Below are 19,899 nucleotides of genomic sequence, written 5' to 3' on the forward strand. Positions count from 1 at the left end.
CCGTTATAGTTAGTTTTTTAAGGCAAATAATTCATAATCACTCTAAAGAAGTATATTAGTGAAATGAAACACGATTGTCCCTCACAACCCAAACAAAATAGGAAAACCAAGTTTTAATTTACTTTGAAGACATCTACATTTTGAAGTCTCGAATTAGAAAACCATATTGCAGATATACTTTGTGTTTTTAATTACTAATTGCCCTTTTTAATGCTTAAAATAAAATATATTCTAAGGAAAATTTAAATGAGCTGAAAAGTATTGCTCTATGACTTTTTGAAGTAGAACTAGTTATCTGTAACAAAGCACTGTGAGCCAGAATAACAGGAGATCAGTGCAGTCAAAAATCTGGCCAAAATGGGCCAACAAAGTACAGACTGATCTTTCAACTTCAGTACCAAAAATGTTAGTAAAACATGAACATCAAATTGATTAGTACTCCTTCTGCTAGTTAAAATTCATTTTAAAAATTTATATCATCTATATATATAAAAATCTAACAGTGTGTTTGTCCCTGATGGTTTCCCTCAGAAGCTGCTGGATGGATTGCCCCCAAATTTTCACAGGACGTCCCTCCCTGTTGCAGGCAGGTAATCAGACCTTCAAATCGCCAAAAGTCCATACCTGAGTCAGGTAAAATGTCTTTTTCCTGGTGCACCAGGCCATGAAGCTGGCTGTGTTTAACTGTCACCCTTAAAATGTTCATGCAGCCTGTCTGTCTGTGGCCTGAGGGCTTGGTATGAGGGCTAAGAATGTTTGCTCAGATGGCCAGAGATGAGCAGTTAAAACAGTAAATAGGTAATACTGTTAGGTAATACGAGTGGAAGTGAAACACATACACACTTTGCTGCGTAAGACGTCAGGTGGGGTTCCCCCCCCCTCACACGCAGGTAACTTTCACTCTCTGTGCCTCACCCACTGCTACCACACAATACACATACTCTCATAAACATCCAGCTCATCCTCACACACCTCACTCTGCCCTCCCTCACATCCAACCACCACTTACGCACTTCCTCACCCATATTCGCCACAGCTCTCTTTTACTAGAAGTGAGCTGGAGTTTGCCTTTTTCTTCTAAGAAAATCCGCGGGGTGGGGGCAAACCAACACTACCGGCTCTGCTTCTTTTGCACATGGCCCTTTAAGAACCCAGGGAGCTGGCCTCGATCTGAGCGCCTCACCACCCTGCCTCTTCTGCCTGACTGGGATAACCTGCTTGCCCCAGCTCTGCCTTACCCAAGCCAGGACTGTGCATGTCAACCAGCCTCATGGACAGTAGGATTCACACTCTGGACAGTTCTGTTGTGGAATGGGAAGGGTTACCTTATACTAAAAAAAAACAAGACACCACCATATAACGATGTGCATTGAAAAGGGAAAGAGGGATTCCATTCTACCCCAAAAGGCCATGCTGCAGATCATTGGACCTGCATGGACATCTGTGCAGGTTGCAGACTGTGATGAGAAGGACAATTGCCACAGCAATGCGTGGCCAGGCTCGCTAGTTTAATATATAGTCACTCCACAAGATAAATGAAACAATAAATGATTGGCTATGGCACTATTTGTTTATAGGTCAAGTTAAATAGAATTACATGTTCTTCAGTCTTACAGAAAGTTAGCAAAATCTGGAAGTAATTTGGCAAAACTTGTTTCTGATGCGGGATCAGAAATTCAAAAAAAGCGGGAGGACTAGTCTGAATGGATTGGTTACTCATTTGTTATTTGTTGTCTCCCTCTTGGTGATTGAAGCAACTTACTCCACCATTCTCCTACCTCTTAGTCTCCCTATTGTCTTCATTTTCTCCCAAGCAACTTACCACACCATTCTCCACCCCCTCCCAATCATCACAACAACCATCCTGTGAGGTAAATTGACAGATTATGATGGGTCCAAGGTCACCTGTGGAGCTTTTACAGCAGAGCTAAAGAACTGACATTCAAACCCAGTTGTTTCTGAACCTAGTCTACCACTCTGACCACTATAAAATCCTAGCACTCATAAAATTATTCTATTTCAGCCTAATCCTTCACTATTTTCCTTTTATGGATAGGTTATCAATTACAATGTAGTCTCAAAGTTTTCTGTACCATGCCAGGATGCCTAGCTTTGACAAGAATGCTTTCTTGCATGAAAGTAGGTCTTAGGCGGCTTTTGGACCGATGCAGTGAATACTGCAGTAACAACAGCCTCAATATTAACTATACAAAGTCTAAAATTCTGGTATTTTCTAGTTCATAGCAATCTACTAGGTGGTTTCTTAATGGTGAATCAATTGAGCAGGTTAAGCTTTTTAAATATCTGGATATCATGGCTTGATGGCCCAGGCTAGCAAGAGAGTAGCAGTGGCGTAGTGGAGCATTCGGGAGGAACCGGGTTTGATTCCCAGCTCTGCCACTTGAGGTGTGGAGGCTTATCTGGGGAATTCAGATAAGCCTGTGCACTCCCACACACGCCAGCTGGGTGACCTTGGGCTAGTCACAGTTCTTCTGAGCTCTCTCAGCCCCACCTACCTCACAGGGTGTTTGTTTTTGGGGGGGAGGGAAAGGAGATTGTAAGCCCCTTTGAGTCTCCTACAGGAAAGAAAGGGGGATATAAATCCAAACTCTTCTTCTTCTACTGCTTGCCAAATTCCTTAGGTATTCCATACGACTCCTGGGGCATGGCCAAATATTTGTTCTTATTTCCTGACCCCAAGCTGTGTCCTGCACTATCTTTAGCTAGGTGCAATATCTTACCCTCTGCTGTGAGACAAGGAAGAGGTACCAATATCCCACATCATGAAAGACTTTGTGTATGCAGGTTAAATAGTGAGGAATCCATACACCATGTTTTGTTCCATTGCCCTCTATATAAGACAGCTAGATTAAACTGGTTCTGGTGGGTTTTCCGGGCTGTGTGGCTGTGGTCTGGTGAATCTTGTTCCTAACATTTCACCTGCATCTGTAGCTGACATCTTCAGAGGTGTATCACAGAGGGAAGTCTGTTATACACTGTGTGGACACAGTATATAACAGACTTCCCTTTGTGATACACCTCTGAAGATGCCAGTCACAGATGCAGGCGAAATGTTAGAAACAAGATCCACCAGACCACGGCCACACAGCCCGGTTGAACCACACAGAACCAGTTGAATCCACTCGTGAAAGCTGTGAAAGCCTTTGAGCTAGATTAAAGCCTCTGCTATCTCTCTTGGCAGGTTCTGAAGGTTGGACTGATCTACAAAAAACATCGTTTCTTCTGAATAATATTTTGGGTACAGCTTTAGAGCAAATAGCTAGGTTTCTTAGTACAGTTACAAGTAAGCACTCCTAATCAATTTTTTGCCTGGTCACTGTAAGTTCTTATTTGGTTACTGTAGCCTGTGTGTTCTCTTTTATTTAAATGTACACCATTAAAAGTTCTTGACTTGACTAGACAAGAATGTCTAACAAGATGTTATTATTATCATAAAATATACCAATGTGTTAAAACCATATTTGCATGGAGTGGTTATGTGGTTAATTTGTGATTATTTCCAAGATGTATGTCATTTGGGTGTTTGCCACTGATTTCTTTATGAATCACAGCCAAAAACAGTTATATGAATAGGCATGTTTATCACATATGTATCAAAATGTCAGTCTCCTTGTGAGTTAAAGTTAATTGTAAAGGTTCCTTAACATTACGCAAGTAGATTTCATAGCCCAGATATAAAGATAATCTCTTATTAGACTTACGTTGGTCTCCCAAGCATACTTATAATAACTTTGAAGAAGACTGCAGATCATCATTCAACATTTTATACAAATTAGACACAGATTTTTTTCAGGGATTGCTGGTATTTCCAGATCACTAGTAGCAGGCCACCCATGGGGGTAGCACCAAAGAGAGTCACTTCTATATCCACAGCTTTGGGATTATGAGGGCAACAGAATCTGTTTAAGAGGCTAGCGAGGTCTTTTCTATATGAAATGTGTTAGTCTGGAGAGGCTTTTATGTTATTTGCTTGAGTAGTGAGGGTGTGTAGGGAGTGTAACACCAATTGTGTAGGATGGTTAATACCAATGGCAGTCAACTGCAGAAGGAGATTTAGCAGTAGGTGAAGTACTGACCAAGTAAAAGAAGTAAGTTTTTTCCATAATCGGGTTCTTCCTTCAACAAACAGGGCCTGAGCAATCACTTAAGAGACCCATTATGTCTGAAAATACAATTGCTGAACACCAGATCAATCATCATAAGGGGTATCTTATGGAACCATGGTTAGTGAACCACATTTAGATACAGATTGCAACGTCCTGTTATAACTACTAATACTGACCGGGTGGAGTTTACAAGAATTTCTGTCCCTCTGCTCCATGTGATCCTTGGCCTAGGGGCAGCTCTAGGCTTGCACTCAATTATAGCGTGACCTCCCCTAGCAGCTAAGACTTTTTTCTTCATGGGATAGAATTCAAATGTAGGAGGTAAAACTGCAGAGAAAAACAAACATAAATATGATTAGATATTTATTAATGTATTTTATTTAAAACATGTATATGTGGTGATGGACAGCCAACACAATGTTAAAACACACACACACATATATGTATGTGTGTGTGTGTGTGTGTGTGTGTGTGTGTGTGTGTGTGTACACACACACACACACACACACACACATCTATCTATCCATCTATCCATCTATCTACACACACACACACACACACATATATATATAAAACATTTTTAACCATTAAATAAAACATATAAACAGAAACATGGAGGAGGTCAATGGTCCATTCCCCACGGGGAAATTCTATCTAGATCAAACCAAGTTTGTAAAGAAACTACACCTTTTCATCGAGGTTTCAACCTCCCCACTGCAGTGAAGGCATGTAGGCCTATCTTGGATCCCAAAAATGTAGCAATCCCCACTACCACGTGATCTCCTTTGCGGGTCTCTCCTGATTGGCTGGCGTGCTGTGATGGGGCGGGACCTTTTTGGGACAGGAAATTTTTCCCTGTGACCAGTTAACCTGACATTCACTTGTTTGCAAGGATGAACGTTTAAGCATTTAAACACTAAGCAGGTTTTTGCTCATTTGGAAGGGTGAACGCTTAATCGTTTAAGCGGTTTTTTTGTTATGCTAACGTCTCTCACCGATACTAACGGCGAAATCAAAACCCGGAAAAGGCTGCGCACACATTGCTCAGCATCTGCCGAGAGCTGATTGGTTACTAGACTTGCGTCATGCTCCACAGCGGGAATTTCAAACACAGATTGGACCCCTGTTCCTCCCCACGATACTGGATTGAAAGTGTGCTAAGGGAAAAAGTTGCACTTGCAAGCAGGTTCTGCCGGAATGCGGGAGAAGGGGAAGAACGAGTGCCAGAAATGGGATGAATCCCTGTTCGTCGCTCAAGCAGTGGGGAATTCTTGCTGAAACCTGGATATTTCACATGAGTATCACGCGAACAATTGACCGTGGGAAATCGACCAATGAAAGTTAGTGAGGAAACACCAAATAAATGTCCTCACCCACTTGTAGAAGACAGTGATATAAAACATTTGTTCAATATCACATTTTCATTCAGTATGCTAAATATTATGTGTTGCAGATAGGGATGTCAGCCTCCAGGTGGGACCTGGGAACCCCCTAGAATTATAGGTCCTCTCCAGACAACAAAGATCAGTTCACCTGGAAAAAATAGGTGCTGTGGAGGGTGAACTCTGTGGCATTGTACCCCACTAAGGTCCCTGTCCTCTCCAGGCTCCACCCACAACTCTCCAAGAGTTTTCCAACTTGGAGCTGGCATCCCTACCTCTCATTCCCTGCTAGCATTTGGGGGGGGGGGAAGGGTCTGGCAACCCTAGCTGCAGAACTAAGAAAATCTCATCTACCAAGCCCATTCCAGTGGTGTGAAAAGACTGTTTGGTTAATCATCTTCCTTTCAATCAATTAATCAAATCATACAATTGCATCTTACTAAAACATCAATATAAGTGCCAGTTTGGAACTCCTGAAATATATGAAATAACAGATAGTTATTTGTGCCAGTTTGGAACTCCTGAAATATATGAAATTAACAAATGGTATAGATTTCATTCCCTATCATAATCCAAATACCACCAAATGTTAACAAGGGTGTTTTTAATTTACCCGCTAATATTAGTCATTGCTGGCCTAGCTTTACTTGACCAACTTCTTGGTTAAACGAACAAAACTTGGCATCAATATTAACTACATTTTTTTAAATTTAATGATAGTGGTTTCAAACATTATATAAGTTTTCACTAACCTATAACTTTCAGTTCAGCATTTGAATAGATGATTCCATGTACATTTTCTGCTACACACTGATACATCCCAGCATCATCAAACTTCAGATCATAAAGTCTCAGTTCTCCTTTCCAGTACTAAGAAGAAAAAACGCAATCAAGGCACCAGTTAGTTTAAAGGATTTAGATAATCTAAATTCTAAACATTACTATCAGATCAGGATTCTAAATGTTCCTGTGTTATTACATTCATTCAAAATAATCATCCTTACTGGCAAGGTGTGCCTCATAGGACATCTGCAGAGGTGAGTTGGCTGATTTGTGCCTAGCATATGGACACCTTACATCTTTGATAGTGCCAGGCACGAGTTTTGAGGGTTGGATACATTAGTGCCAAACATCTGGTTCTACATAAACTGAACTGGAGGATGTGTTACTTGAATTCAGTCATCCCATCTCTACAATAGATTACCAGCTTTGTCAAACTCACTGGCGGTACTGATAATCAACTCTTTGGTGCAGTACATGTATCTTCAGACTCAGTGACTGAATAAGCAAAGGAAGTTGATTGTTGGCATCATGCCGGGGAGATCAATGTATGTAGCACATTGTCGCAACAGGATTTGCATGCCAAAGCCTGCTTAGATGCTTGGATTCAATTGTCTTTGGGGAGGTTACAAGTGAATAATATACTTAGCATTGATGATATAGTTACAAAAGACACAGAAAAGTATCCTTTTTCAGTCAATTGTTCTCTCTTTATTCTTCATCATTACTATATCCATCTATTTGAGAAGAATAATCTAGTTCAGTTGAAGGACACAATATCTCTTTAATATTGCTGCATTGTATTGGGTCACTCAAATGCTTTCCTTTAAAGTTTTGGCACAGCTTCCTAGTTGGTTGCCGAGTTCTGGATTGGTTAGGAAAACATCTGGACATTTGGTGCGGGTATCTTAGCCTGGGGAGTATGCAGGGGTGTAGTTACCATAGGGGCATGTGGGAACAAATGTCCTGGGCACCCACCATTTGATCACCAGGGGAGAGGCGCAGAAAAATTTGGGATTGGTTTCATGGTACTTTAAAATATTTACCCAGATGTGTTTTTTTGTCGGCCAGCAGAGTTGGTTTTGAGGCTGGCAGCAGGTACATTTCAGGCTATCATTAGGTGACACTCCTGATGATACCAGCCAGGTTTGGTGAAGTTTGGTCCAGGTGATCCAAAGTTATGGACCCCCAAAGGGGGTGCCCCATCCCCCACTGTTTCCAATGGGAGCTAATAGAAGATGAGGCTACACTTCTGAGCATCCATAACTTTGGACCCTCTGACCTAAGCTTCCTGATTTTGTTTGTTCTTTTTGAATTTTATGTCTAATCCTCTGGAAGGAAGCATGCTCCATGAAACATACTGGTTGGAATTTTGTCCGGGTTCATGGCGACCCTTCAAAGGATTCCGTAGTCTAATTATACACTGGCCATTCGAGCAAGGTTAACATAACATGTTAGAAAGAAAAGTTTCTTTTCTCCTGTAATTTAAAAAAATGAAGCACCTTTGTCCCTTTTCAGAGTGAAAATGATCAAAAACTATTTTAACAAGTCTACTGAGTTTAACAAATTAAACACTCTCACAGCAGTCATGGCATTTTGTTTTGTACTGTTCCTAATCATAACACTTAAATAATTGCATGACAAACTAAGCACAATGTGCTGAGTACTGTAGCCAAATATGCAGATTTTATCAAAAAAGGTCAATTTACTTAATAAATGTTTCTTTACAGCCTTTGCATAAACCATAAAGTCATGAGTTTTGTTCTAGTTATCATTTTCCAAACAACCACAGACATTTTTCTCTTTGAACTCAATCTTCTGAAAATGAAGTAAAAAATACCTCTTCTTTATTATTGCTTCATTAGTATATCAGCTTTCATCTCAGCACGTTCTATAAAATATATGTGATCATTTTCATTTTTTAAATTCTGAATGGGTTTTTGGGAGAGGTGTTGAAGAAGTGTACCTTGAATGGTATACTTGCTTTTCCAAGTAATGATCACAATACATTTGCTGCACAAGTAGAAAAGTAATCTTTTAAAATGATCAATAATAACACCTCTTATAAATACTGATATTTTTTTCTGTGGGTAGAACAAAAATCATTTGAAAGCAGAAGAGACTGTATGGACTGGTTAAAACTTTACTTCACAAGCATAGATGAGATCATACAAACATGTTTTTTTCCTATTTATCAAAAAATTGTCTAGTTTAGACATAGTCTTTCTGTTTTTACATTTGCTTTCTGTTACTATGTTAAATGGAAAAAAATGTCTGCATGGCACAGACCATAACTTAAGCCTACCGGTAATCCATTTTTCAACCACCGGATTGTTGGAATCGGCTTGCCAGCAGCTGTACAAATCCAGTGTAAATCACTTCCCAAATCTCTCTCTGTGTCATTGATATGTTCTACCCATTCTGGCATCGCTGAAAAAGAAATGCAAATCTTATTATTTGAAGCTTGATTTATGAAACTTTATTTTTTCCATTTCTACATCCATTTTTTCTCTTCACAGTAGTGCCTAAATAGTTGACATATAATTCAAAACCCTACTTATCATCTAAAACCTAACAGAACCATGGCCACTTATATAAATGTGGTCTCCTTCATTTTGAGAATACATTTTCATCAAGTTTGACTTTTTGATTACACCCAGATTTTCCCCTCTTCAACTCACCCCACTCTTAGGCTATTTCTGCACGGGTCGAAATCATCGATTTTGGCCCAGTAAAACGTCGGAGGGGGGAGCCTTCACACAGACGCCACTGCCAAATTGATGCAGTGGTGCTCTCCCCCCTCTGAAATGGCGTTTTTTGAAAACACCAGTTTCCATCCGTTGTCGAGTAAATGGCACCAGGTAGAAGCCAGCGTATTTCCTGCACTGCTCCCGGACACCTCCTATCTCCTCCACTTTGTGGAGGTCAGGGGACATACCTCCTGGCCTCCAACTCCAGAGGTGTTGCTCTGGACACGGGGGTGTGTCCCCTGGCCTCCACAAAACGACGGAAGGTGGCAGGAGGTAGGAGGCGTCCAGGAGTGGCACAGTGTGAAGGTTGTGCTGCTGGCTGCGCAGCCAGCAAGACCGTTCATGCGAATGGCCCCTGGAGGTGCATTGGCATGAAGTATGCCAATGCACCCCCGCTCAGCTGGCCATGCAGAAATGGCCTTAGATCCAAGAATCCCCACATTTTCTGAATCTTCTTTAAACATGATTTTTTCTCCCTTTATAGGGAAAGTGAAGGAGATCCCTATGTGTTAACATTTCCTTGGGTTTTCTCACTCCTCCTTGCCTTCCCCTACCCACACAATAGTAGTTTCACTCTACCTCGAGGATAATTGGAAGGTTTGGGTAGGTTCCCATACTGGTTTCTCTTTTCTTTCATTTTCACATTTAAAGTCTATTGATAGAGCAGTGAACCTGATGAAATTGACAAAGCTGAGTTCATTAAGCAAACTCTTGCCACCCTTCCTCATTTCTTTCCCCTCTTCAGCTGCCTCTGCCTTCTTTCCTCCCTCCCTCCCCCCATTTCCTTCCTGCTTTTATTGCTTAGCACATCAGATGACAGAGGAACTGCTCTTTGCCCCGGTTAATAAATCAAGTAGTTTCTGCAAACTACCAATAGACAAAAGACCCCCTCTCCCAAATAAAGGCAGAAGGTACCCTCGCAAAATGGAGGTTACATGGCAACAACAAAGACACAAATGGGCAAAATAGCAGATTGAATCAGACAGGGAAACAAAAAAAAGCGGGGAAGGGAAGATGGTGCAAACAGGAAAAACCCACTGCAAAGCAAAGTTAGAGAACTGACTGCTTCTTTGCCATAGGGTAAGTAGTGCATGCATACATAGCCATTGTGGTCTCCAAGTTGAGATAATCAGGTGGTGGGGGTGTAGCCCTAAAACGTTACATTTTGCTAGTCTTTTTGAACCTCTATCCCACCTCAAGATATATTGCACCAGTTTCAATAATAACCACTGTGAAATCTTAAGAACATTTTCCTGGGAGTAAAGTCATAAAATAAATCTGACTAGAATTCTTAGTTGTTTCCAAACGTGCTACATCCCTGAGATAACTGTATGTTTCTATAGAGGTAGAAAGAATAGTGTCTTATAATTTGAACAGTTCTTCTCTATATTAACAGCAGGAAAGCAATCTGCATTTTGTGTTTTATATTGTTGAAGAAAATATATATTGGGCAGCCCAACCCAGTGCAAAATGCAAAGTAAAACCTCCCTAATACTGAAAAGCCCTCCATTGGGCTCCAAAAGGATGGTGTAAGTCCAGGACTCAGGCTGCTGCATATCCATAGGCAAAGCCAGGGTAGAAACCAACTAATGTTGAATCCACCCCCAGCCATACCTCCAGAATGCCCCTACTGGTAAGACTGGCAGCGACACAGGGGTACTGATGGTGCCCTGCTCTGCATCAAGATCCAGTAGCCTCGAACACAGGGCCGGGGGGGGGGGTGGTGGCATGGCGATGCTCGTTCAAGATACCATCTCCTTCAGGACATCCCCTTCCCAGTGATTACAGGCATGGAGTGTTTGGGCCTTCATTGGGATCACCCAGAGAGGCTGGCTGTCTTGCTAGTGTACCAGTCGCTTAGCGTGCCGGAAGACAGCCTGTCATGGCTCTTGGAGGTCGTCTCTGAATGGGCGTTGGAGCACCCATGCTTGATTGTGTTGGGTGACTTCAATGTCCACGTTGATTCAGCCTCCTCTTCAGTAGCCATTGATCTAGTGTCATCCATGGCAACACTAGGCCTCTCTCTTATAAACACAGGGGTGGTCCCATCCATCAAGGAGGCAACACTCTGGACCTGATCTTCACGGCAGGTGTGTATGTGGCCATATCCTCTACTAAAAGAGTGCCATGGTCTGACCACTATGTCCTGAAGGCCCCCCTGTCTAGGCGACGGGTATATTTTGGCCCGCCTGCGGAGACTATTGAACCAGAGCGGAGACTATTGAACCTGCGGAGACTATTGAACCAGAGCGGCTCCAGGATGCTCTGCAGGGGACCCCTCCCACTGGCGGCACTCTTGATGAACTGGTAGAGAGCTGGGACTGATGGTGCAGAGCAGAGCAGAGGCACCATCCAGATGCAGAGCAGGGCACCATCAGTACCTCTGTGTCGCTGCCAGACTATTGCTCCTAGGTGCCCTCTCCATACCTGCACCAATCCAGCTCATTGGTACAACGAGGAGCTGAGGAGGATGAAGCGGGGTCTGAAAAGGCTAGAGCAGGGGTAGGGAACCTGCGGCTCTCCAGATGTTCAGGAACTACAATTCCCATCAGCCCCTACCAGCATGGCCAATTGGCCATGCTGACAGAGGCTGATGGGAATTGTAGTTCCTGAACATCTGGAGAGCCGCAGGTTCCCTACCCCTGGGCTAGAGCAAGTGTGCAATATCAAAAAAGATTTTGTGCAATATCAAGTATTTTTCTCTTAATATATAATAGAGGACAGAAATTGTTTGCATAAGGTACAAGTAAAAACATAAATGAGAATACAATAAGTTTGACTACACTGCAAACAAGTTTCAAATACAATATGAAGAACATGAACAACTTCACAGTACCCTTTGTACTTGAATTTCACAAATTTCCTAATTGAAACATAACCTTTTCCAGTATGAAATGTGAAATTTTCAGGATATAATATAGAATGATGTGAAAAATTATTATACCTTGAACATAAACATTTGCTGAATGTTTATCCTTTCCTTTGTGATTTTCAGCTTCACATTCATAAGTCCCTTCATCTTCAAACTGAATATTGAAAATCTTGAGAACTGCACCAGACACACTTATCTCAGCAGTGGTTGGCATGGGTTCACGATACTTAGACCATCTAATCTCAGGAACAGGACTTTGGGGGAAAATAAGAGTATGTTAATAGAGAGGACTTGACTCATTTCTTTTGGGCCTTTAAACATGCTGCCCCAACCCTCATTTATCAGGTAATTTTTATTTTCTCTCTTCAAGTTCACTTTTTTCAGACGTCAAATTCACTGGAACTAAGTGGGCCTCTTTCCTTAGCTGCTCCTCCAATGTCTGTCAATCCTTTCCTTGACATTCTAATACAAATTAGTATCACTAATTTCTCTAAGGTGCTTATTTTGCCTACAGGGTTTTCAGACTCCCACCACAAGCAAGGGATTGCCTGCTTTCCAGCTCCTCTTCTGGGTGCTGTTCAACCAGAGGGGAACCTTACTGGAAGTAAACTTAGGCCTAGTTTTCTGTTGTTAGCAATATGGTAACAACTTCTAGCATGCACCAGAAGTGATATAACACATTGATGACTAAAGAGACACTCTGGTAATTGGGTAAACTTCTGTAGTAGTTGGGTAAAACTCTATGGCTTCTACCATCCCCGTGGTCATTGGCAACATGATGCCATCAATTGGTTCCTGTTTTAAATATGCCATCAATTTTGATCCACTCAGGTTATGATATTGCCACACTGCTGATGACAGAGGTGTACTAGGTTTGCTGCTAGTAAGTTCTCCCTAACCTCTACCCCTCGCCAATTGCCAAGGGAGGACCTGACAACCCTAAGTGCTTAACAGCTTTTGAACTATAATAATAATAAAGTTCCCTCACATAATGGAAACCTTAACACAAATGTATTGGAAGGAATTGTATAAATACAGACACATTTAATAGCAGGGGAGTGAGGTGGGGTGGGGAACTACTTTCAAACCCAGATATAGAAACTTCAGATAATATGCACTACTTCTGTGTTTTTCAGTGCTGTGGTCATTTATTTATTTAAAATGTTTATTAGCTACCTTTCTTCCTTATGGAGCTCAAGGTGGATTACAATATACATAAAAAGACATAAAACTAAAATTTAAAATGCCATTTTAGGACTGCTTTAATCAAATGGAGCCCTAAATAAAGATAATGCATGTGGCTATTACTGTATGTATCCAATAATTCCAAGCAACAACTGAAGAATATTAAATGTGAATATAAAATTTCATTGCATGTAAAATGTGTATGTAAAAATGGCTTAGATTTTCTGAAACTAAAAAACAGATGCTAAGAGCTACTCTTGCAAGCAGATAAGGTCCACCAACCGTGTTCCTGTTCTACCCAAAGTTTTCCCCTGTGGATAAATACATTAAAACATACTTACTTTCCAAGTGCAAAACACTCTAGTGTCACATTCTGCCCTAGAAGTGCATAGGTATCTTTGAACTTCACTCTGATATCTGGCAGATAACCTTTCGTACCTAACATGAAGGAAAGATGACAAAATATCTAGCCTCTTTCAGAGAATGTTACTACATAAAAATCTCCTTAACACTTAGCAAGATGATACTGACAGGTTCTAGATGATACTGACAGGTTAGCAAGATGATACTGACAGGTTCTAGATATCTGGAGTCCTACTCAAGAATAGCTCAAGAGCTGCATCCTTACAAAAAGCTTCCCATTGATATTTTCTTCTAGCAACAGTTGTCTCCAGTTTTACCAAAGTTCAATTAAACTTTGATACATTACATCATTCATTTATTTATGCTTCTTCCCTTCCATTCAAGGAGACTCAAAGTAGCATATTCATGTTTCTCAGTTCAACATATGTCTCTTCTCTGTCAGTTTGTTTTTATTCAGTTTTGTATTTGCATCTTAATGGCTCCATTTGTACATTTCAAAGTCCCCATGTTCATTAGGTATCAACATGAGGAATTTGCATCACATGCGTGCTGCGAGTTCTGTGCCTCTTAGACTCATACCAGCTTGCACCAAAGCTGGCAGGGAGAAGCAACTTGAGCTTCTCCTCTTACTGTTTTCTAATCCACAAACCATCCCACAGAGCTGATATTAGCTTCACTGGGAAATGTATGTGTAGCCACACCAGTTCCATGAAAATCATCATCAGCTCCATAGGGTGGTTTGCAGTCACAGACATGAAAACAGCACAAGGGAGAGGTTAAAGCTGCTTTTCCTTGCATACTTTGATTTTAAATAGAAAATAGTTGGTGTATGTTCGGAAGGCACAAAACTCCCATCATACTTGTAATGCAAAGTCCTTGTGTTTCCCCCCAACAATCACAAGGACTTTGCATTGTGTAAATGGTCCCTCACTGAGCAATTACATAAGCAACTCAGAATAAACCTAGGTTTACCAGAAAGTACAGCAACTGGGAGACATGAGGGAAGATCTCTAGCATTTTATCTACTTGCACCCTAAGATTCCATGGCTATTTACAGGCTTTACAATGAGCCAATTTGACACGTGATGCCTGGCCTGAAAACACATCTAACACATTCATGCTACATTCTAGAAAATACTTCAAGAGCATAGGCTGTTTAGAAATGGCAAGCCATGTCCAAATTAGATTTGGGAGCCTCAAGCACAGGAAAGAAACAGAACCAATCACAAGAGGAAATGCCCTGGAATAAGCTGCCTATAAATCAGTTGCAATTTCTCTGAGATGGACTCCAAACACTAAAAATTAAAAAGCAAATAATGGTGCAAAGAGGATATATGATGTACTTAATAATATGGATAAAAATACTTACGATCTGGTTGGGGAATAAGTGGAATGAAACTGCTGAACACACTCTTAGCTATTGAGTTGCTGGTCACAAAGCAAGAGTAGTTGCCCTTATCTGATGCTTCAACTTTTGCTATGTAGAGGTTGCCATTTGTCTGAGAAACAAATCGTCGTTTATCCAAAGTAATAAATTCAGGGAAATCATTCAGAACCCAACGGTAACTCAGATCATCTGGAGAAAGAAAAATATGACGTGGCAGTTAAAAAGGCAAAAGCAATTTTGCGGTGCAACAGATGTACAATGTCCAGATCACACGTAGTGATTGTATCACTTTACTATGTTCTGGTTAGACCTTACTTGTAGTATTGTGATTGGTTTTTAGCACTGCAGTTTAAGAAGACTGTTGATAAGCTGGAACCAGAGAAGGGCAATGAAGATGGTGAAGGTCCAGAGAACAATTCCTATGAGGAAAGGTTGAAGGAGCTGGGTTAAGCTTAGCCTTGAGAGGAGATGATTGAGAGGTGGTATGATTGCCATCTTCAAGTATTTTAAGAGCTGCCCTATATAGAATGGTGTGGAACTGTTTTCTGTTGCTCCAAAAGATCAGACAAGAACCAACTGGTTGAAATTAAGTCAAAAGAGTTTTTGGCTAAATAATAGGAAGAACATTAGAACAGTTACTCATTAGAAAAAGCTCCCTTAGGAAGTGGTAGGATCTCCTTCTCTGGAGGTTTTTAAATAAAGACTAGATGGCCACCTGAGAGCAAGGTTGATTCTGTGAACTTTGGCAGATCATGAAAAGGAGGAAAGAAAAGGATGGATAAATGTTTGGCTCTTGTGGCCCTTTCTTACAGGGTGATTGTAAGGATGGCAGTTCTGCTTGGTTCTCTCCCAGCCAGCTGGCCTTGACGGAATGCTTCCAGCCGGGCGGCGAGCCAGAAGCGGCGGCAACAACCTTGGTGGACGGCTTATCTTGCTGTCCAGGATGAGCATTCCGTTCCCATGAGATGGGCCTGGATGGCCCAGGGAGGGGGAAGGGATTGAGTACGTTATAACCTGAAGTTTGGGCGGGAGGTCTCATTCCTGTCATGTCGTGTGTGTGTGCTTTCTAAGATGTCTGAATAAACGGTCTTACATCCCAAAGCCTTTTATTTCTGCTCTTTGGAATTCCTTACATTATGACAGGAATCACTTTTTAACCTTTACTGTTACATCGAAGTGGATCTCTGGTGTTTCGACATGCAGAGATTGAGTACGCTTGACCATGTGGAAGGCACGATAGCCCCCATAGAGGGCTTCGAGCCTTCCCTTCCAGATTCCGAGGATCTAGGAGATGGAGATGGCCCGATCTCTCTGGTGACTCTCTCCAGACCTAGAGACAGTACAAGTTTGCCCTTGTTTCATTGGGATGAACAAGGTGGGTTCGATCGCATGGAGATGCATGAAACGTTTGGTGCATTATCCATGGATCGGGCGCCGGTCGACCGGTTCGTTTCCCTCCGACAACGAGTGGATTACAAACCCCAAATGCAACCAGTCCCTGAGGAACTGGGACTGACAACCATCCATGCTGACACCCAGGAATCCATGGAAAGATTCCTAGACAAGTACTTTGATGATATTCCCAAGGAGCAGCAGTGGCATAGTACCGGGGCGCGCCCCAAGACTACGGCTGAAGCTGGAACAATGACGCAAGTCGGATCGATGATCGGTAGAGGGTTCCATACTAAAACTGCGGCTCCAGAGCCGGGAGCAAGTGAACGGATGGAAGAGCTCCGTGGAGCGGTCGGAGGAATCGAAAGAAGTCCATCTGAAGTGGAACTTAATCCCGACCCTGACCCATTCCCAATGCCCTCGAAGGAAAGTTGGGACGATGAAGTGGCCCTGCTGCATGAAGCCAAACTTGCCTGGGAGTGCGAACGCGAACTCTGGGAAGAGGAACGCGAAAATCTGCAACGGTACCGTGAGAAGCAACGCGCAGAAATCCAAATGGAGTTGGATCGCGAAAGGGAAGCGTTGCGTCGACAGTTCCAGCAGAATCTGACAGTTCATGACAAAGTACTGGATCAATCAAAAATGGATTTACAATGCCAGCGCGAGGGCATCAGGGCCATCCAAACACAGAATGAACTGACTACAGCCATACAACGAGATGAACGTGCTAAATTGGATCGTGAAAGGGCAGCCTTGCATGCGCACCAGGACGCCTTAACACGTAAGGAAAGAGAGTTGGCCGACCTAGAACAGGATTTGTGAAGACAGCGGGCTACGCTGGCAAGGGCTCCAGATAACGCCCACACCTTCTACCGGGCGCCCACAGCCCCCCTCCCCGCCGGAGGCACGATACTTCGAGGCCCGGTTCCAGCGGCCCCTCAACCCAGGGCGCCTCAGCCACTCCCGGTTCCTCCAGCCCCGCCACTTTACCCCTTACAGCCACCAGGCCACCTACAGCAACAACCTCAACACGCACCTCGAGCTGTTGAGAGAGGATTTTACAGACCCCCCATCCCAGCTCGTTTTGACGGGACTGCATCGAAACTCCCCTACTTCATCTTACAACTCGATGCCCATATGCAAGAGTATGATGATTTATATCGTTCTGAACGTGAGAAAGTTCGTGACATTGGATCAGTACTGGATGGCATAGCAGCTGAATGGTTCGTTACCCTCTACGAATTACAGGCTGACGACACTCGAACAGTGGGGGGGTTCCTCCAGGCGTTACGCCTTCGTTTCCAAGACCCTGATGCAGAAAACATTGCTATACGTACAGTAAAAACCATCCAGCAAGGTAACCGTTCTTTCGCTGAATATGCCCGGGAATTTCGTACAGCGGCCAGTAAACTTCCTCCAGATTGGCCGGAACGCATGAAATGTGAGTACTTTTTCGAAGGCATGGACGTCAAACTGCGCGAAACGGTTATCCTCATCCGGATCCCGCGGACAGTAGCCGAATGGATCGAACTGGGATCACAAGTCGCTGCCCGTCTTGCGCGCGCCCGCGCAGATGGCCGTCCGCGCCCAAAACCTGCCACAACACCAGCACCAAGTACTCGCAAGTCAACTCCTGCCGTCGCAACTGAAACCACTTCGGAACGCCGTCGCCGCTTGGGATTGTGCCTTTATTGCGGGGGACCTGGCCACCTGGCTGCCAACTGCCCGAAGAAACAAAAACCCCAAATTCCGACTACACGCACCGTGGCAGCCAAGCCTCCGCGTAAATCAGGTCCGCCGCCTCAGGGATCGTCTAAAGCCGCTATCGAGGAAGATTTCGAAGACGGAGATGTAGCGCTCTGCCTGTCAGCAGCACCCGAGGACATTAACCCTACTCCAGATGCGGTGAGTGAAGGCAGTGCTCCCATTACCATTTTAACCGCCCTAGCCAACCCGAGTAAACATACACGCATTCTGGCCTCCGCACTTGTGGACTCGGGCTGTTCCCACTGTCTCATGAGACCACAAGTGGCCGACGAACTTGGTTTAGATCGAGTACCCTTGGTGAAACCCATTCCCTTTACCCAAATGGATGGCAGCCCTCTAGGCGGTGAAGGTCCGGCACGTTTTAAAACCCAGCCAGTATTTCTCCGTTGTGCCGACCATTGGGAGAAAATAAGTTTCATCCTTGCTCCCGTTGCTAAACACTCTATTGTGTTAGGCATGCCTTGGTTGCTCTTACACGAACCAACCATCATATGGAAAGAGCGGATCCTCCAATTCTCGGATCCCCCCTGTGGAGATCACATGAACAGGGAGGAAAGCCTACCTCTCACTGAGAATGAGCTCATGGGTCCTAAAGCTTTAAATGTAGTGTCTGCCCCTAGTCCTACGGAAATCCCACAGGCGTATCAAGACTTGTCCAGAGTGTTTCAAGAACAGGAGTGCGACCAATTACCCCCCCATAGGGATACTGACTGCAAAATTTTACTGCAACCCGGAGCTCAGTTACCTAAAGGTAGAATCTATCGCATGAGTCCCACCGAGGAGAAGGAACTCCGCGCCTTCTTAGATAAAAACTTGGCTCGCGGATTCATACGACGAGCCACGAAACATACCCATGCCGCCCCTGTTCTATTTGTTAAGAAAAAGGACGGTTCGTTAAGACTTTGTACTGATTACCGCGGATTGAATGCAGTGTCCGTATCCAACAAGTATCCTTTGCCCTTAATTAAAGACCTCTTGGATGCATTGGGCAAAGGGCGGATCTTTACTAAATTGGACTTAAGAGAGGCTTATTACAGAGTCCGCGTGCGGAAGGCTATGAAGATATGACAGCTTTCAATGCAAAGTTTGGACAATATGAATATTTAGTAATGCCATTTCAGATTAGCTGGAGCCCCAGAGAGCCTTCATGGCCCTTATCAGCGAAGTTTTACAAGATCCTGTTAGCATACAAGGGGGTGGTCGTATATTTAGATGATGTAGCGTAGTTTATTCACAAAACATTGAGGAGCATGAGAAGCTAGTACGAGAAGTCTTACAGCGTCTACTAGATGCTCCCTCTTTGTCAAAATTGTCAAAATGCTGTTTCCATGCAGCTCCCTCCACTTAGACTATCTGGGTTATCAGAATCTCTCATGCAAGGTTTGGAAATGGAACCAGCAAAAATGGCCGCGAGTGAGTGAATGGCCTGCCCCCACCAGCTTCAGGAAGGAACTGCAATCCTTCCTAGGCTTTTACCAATTTCTCTCGTGACTTTATTCCCTGAGTTTGCTGAAATTGCCCACCGCTCCACCCGATCTCCTACCTCATTACCGAAGGCAAAGAGACTAAGGCTTCTAAAGTCAGGGCTCCCCTTACTCTGGTCTCTCAAGAATGCCAGTCAGCATTCCAGCGGCTAAAAACAACTTTTACTCTGGAGACCAATATTAAGGCACTTGGACCCAGATCTTCCTTTCATGGTGCGTAGCTGGATGCGTCCCGGATAAAGTAGCTAGGCACTGCCCTCTTTGCAGAAAAATAAGAGATAACAAATTCAGAACCGTGTGCTTGCCCACTTATCCAAAAAAGTTTTCTGGGAGAAGCTGAATTAGAGGGTGGACTGTGGGGGATAAGGAAACCATATCAAAGCTGCATTGACTGTTTAAGCCACTGGCTA

The 19,899-nt window shown here is 43.2% G+C and overlaps 1 protein-coding gene across 3 annotated transcripts in view; it reads right to left on the reverse strand.

Moving 5' to 3' along the window:
* CNTN1 (contactin 1) overlaps positions 1–19,899 on the reverse strand; it is a 212,403-nt gene that overhangs the window by 43,057 nt on the left and 149,447 nt on the right. For all 3 annotated transcript variants that reach the window (XM_048499548.1, XM_048499546.1, XM_048499547.1), the window contains 6 exons: positions 14,829–15,035; positions 13,438–13,534; positions 11,984–12,165; positions 8,595–8,719; positions 6,262–6,379; positions 4,304–4,454 (listed from right to left, as the gene is read on the reverse strand). In XM_048499548.1, coding sequence (XP_048355505.1) covers positions 4,304–4,454; positions 6,262–6,379; positions 8,595–8,719; positions 11,984–12,165; positions 13,438–13,534; positions 14,829–15,035 — 880 coding nt within the window. The remainder of the gene's footprint in view (positions 1–4,303; positions 4,455–6,261; positions 6,380–8,594; positions 8,720–11,983; positions 12,166–13,437; positions 13,535–14,828; positions 15,036–19,899) is intronic.

This window comes from Sphaerodactylus townsendi, linkage group LG06 (genome assembly GCF_021028975.2).
Source record: "Sphaerodactylus townsendi isolate TG3544 linkage group LG06, MPM_Stown_v2.3, whole genome shotgun sequence".
Lineage (NCBI taxonomy): Eukaryota > Metazoa > Chordata > Lepidosauria > Squamata > Sphaerodactylidae > Sphaerodactylus > Sphaerodactylus townsendi.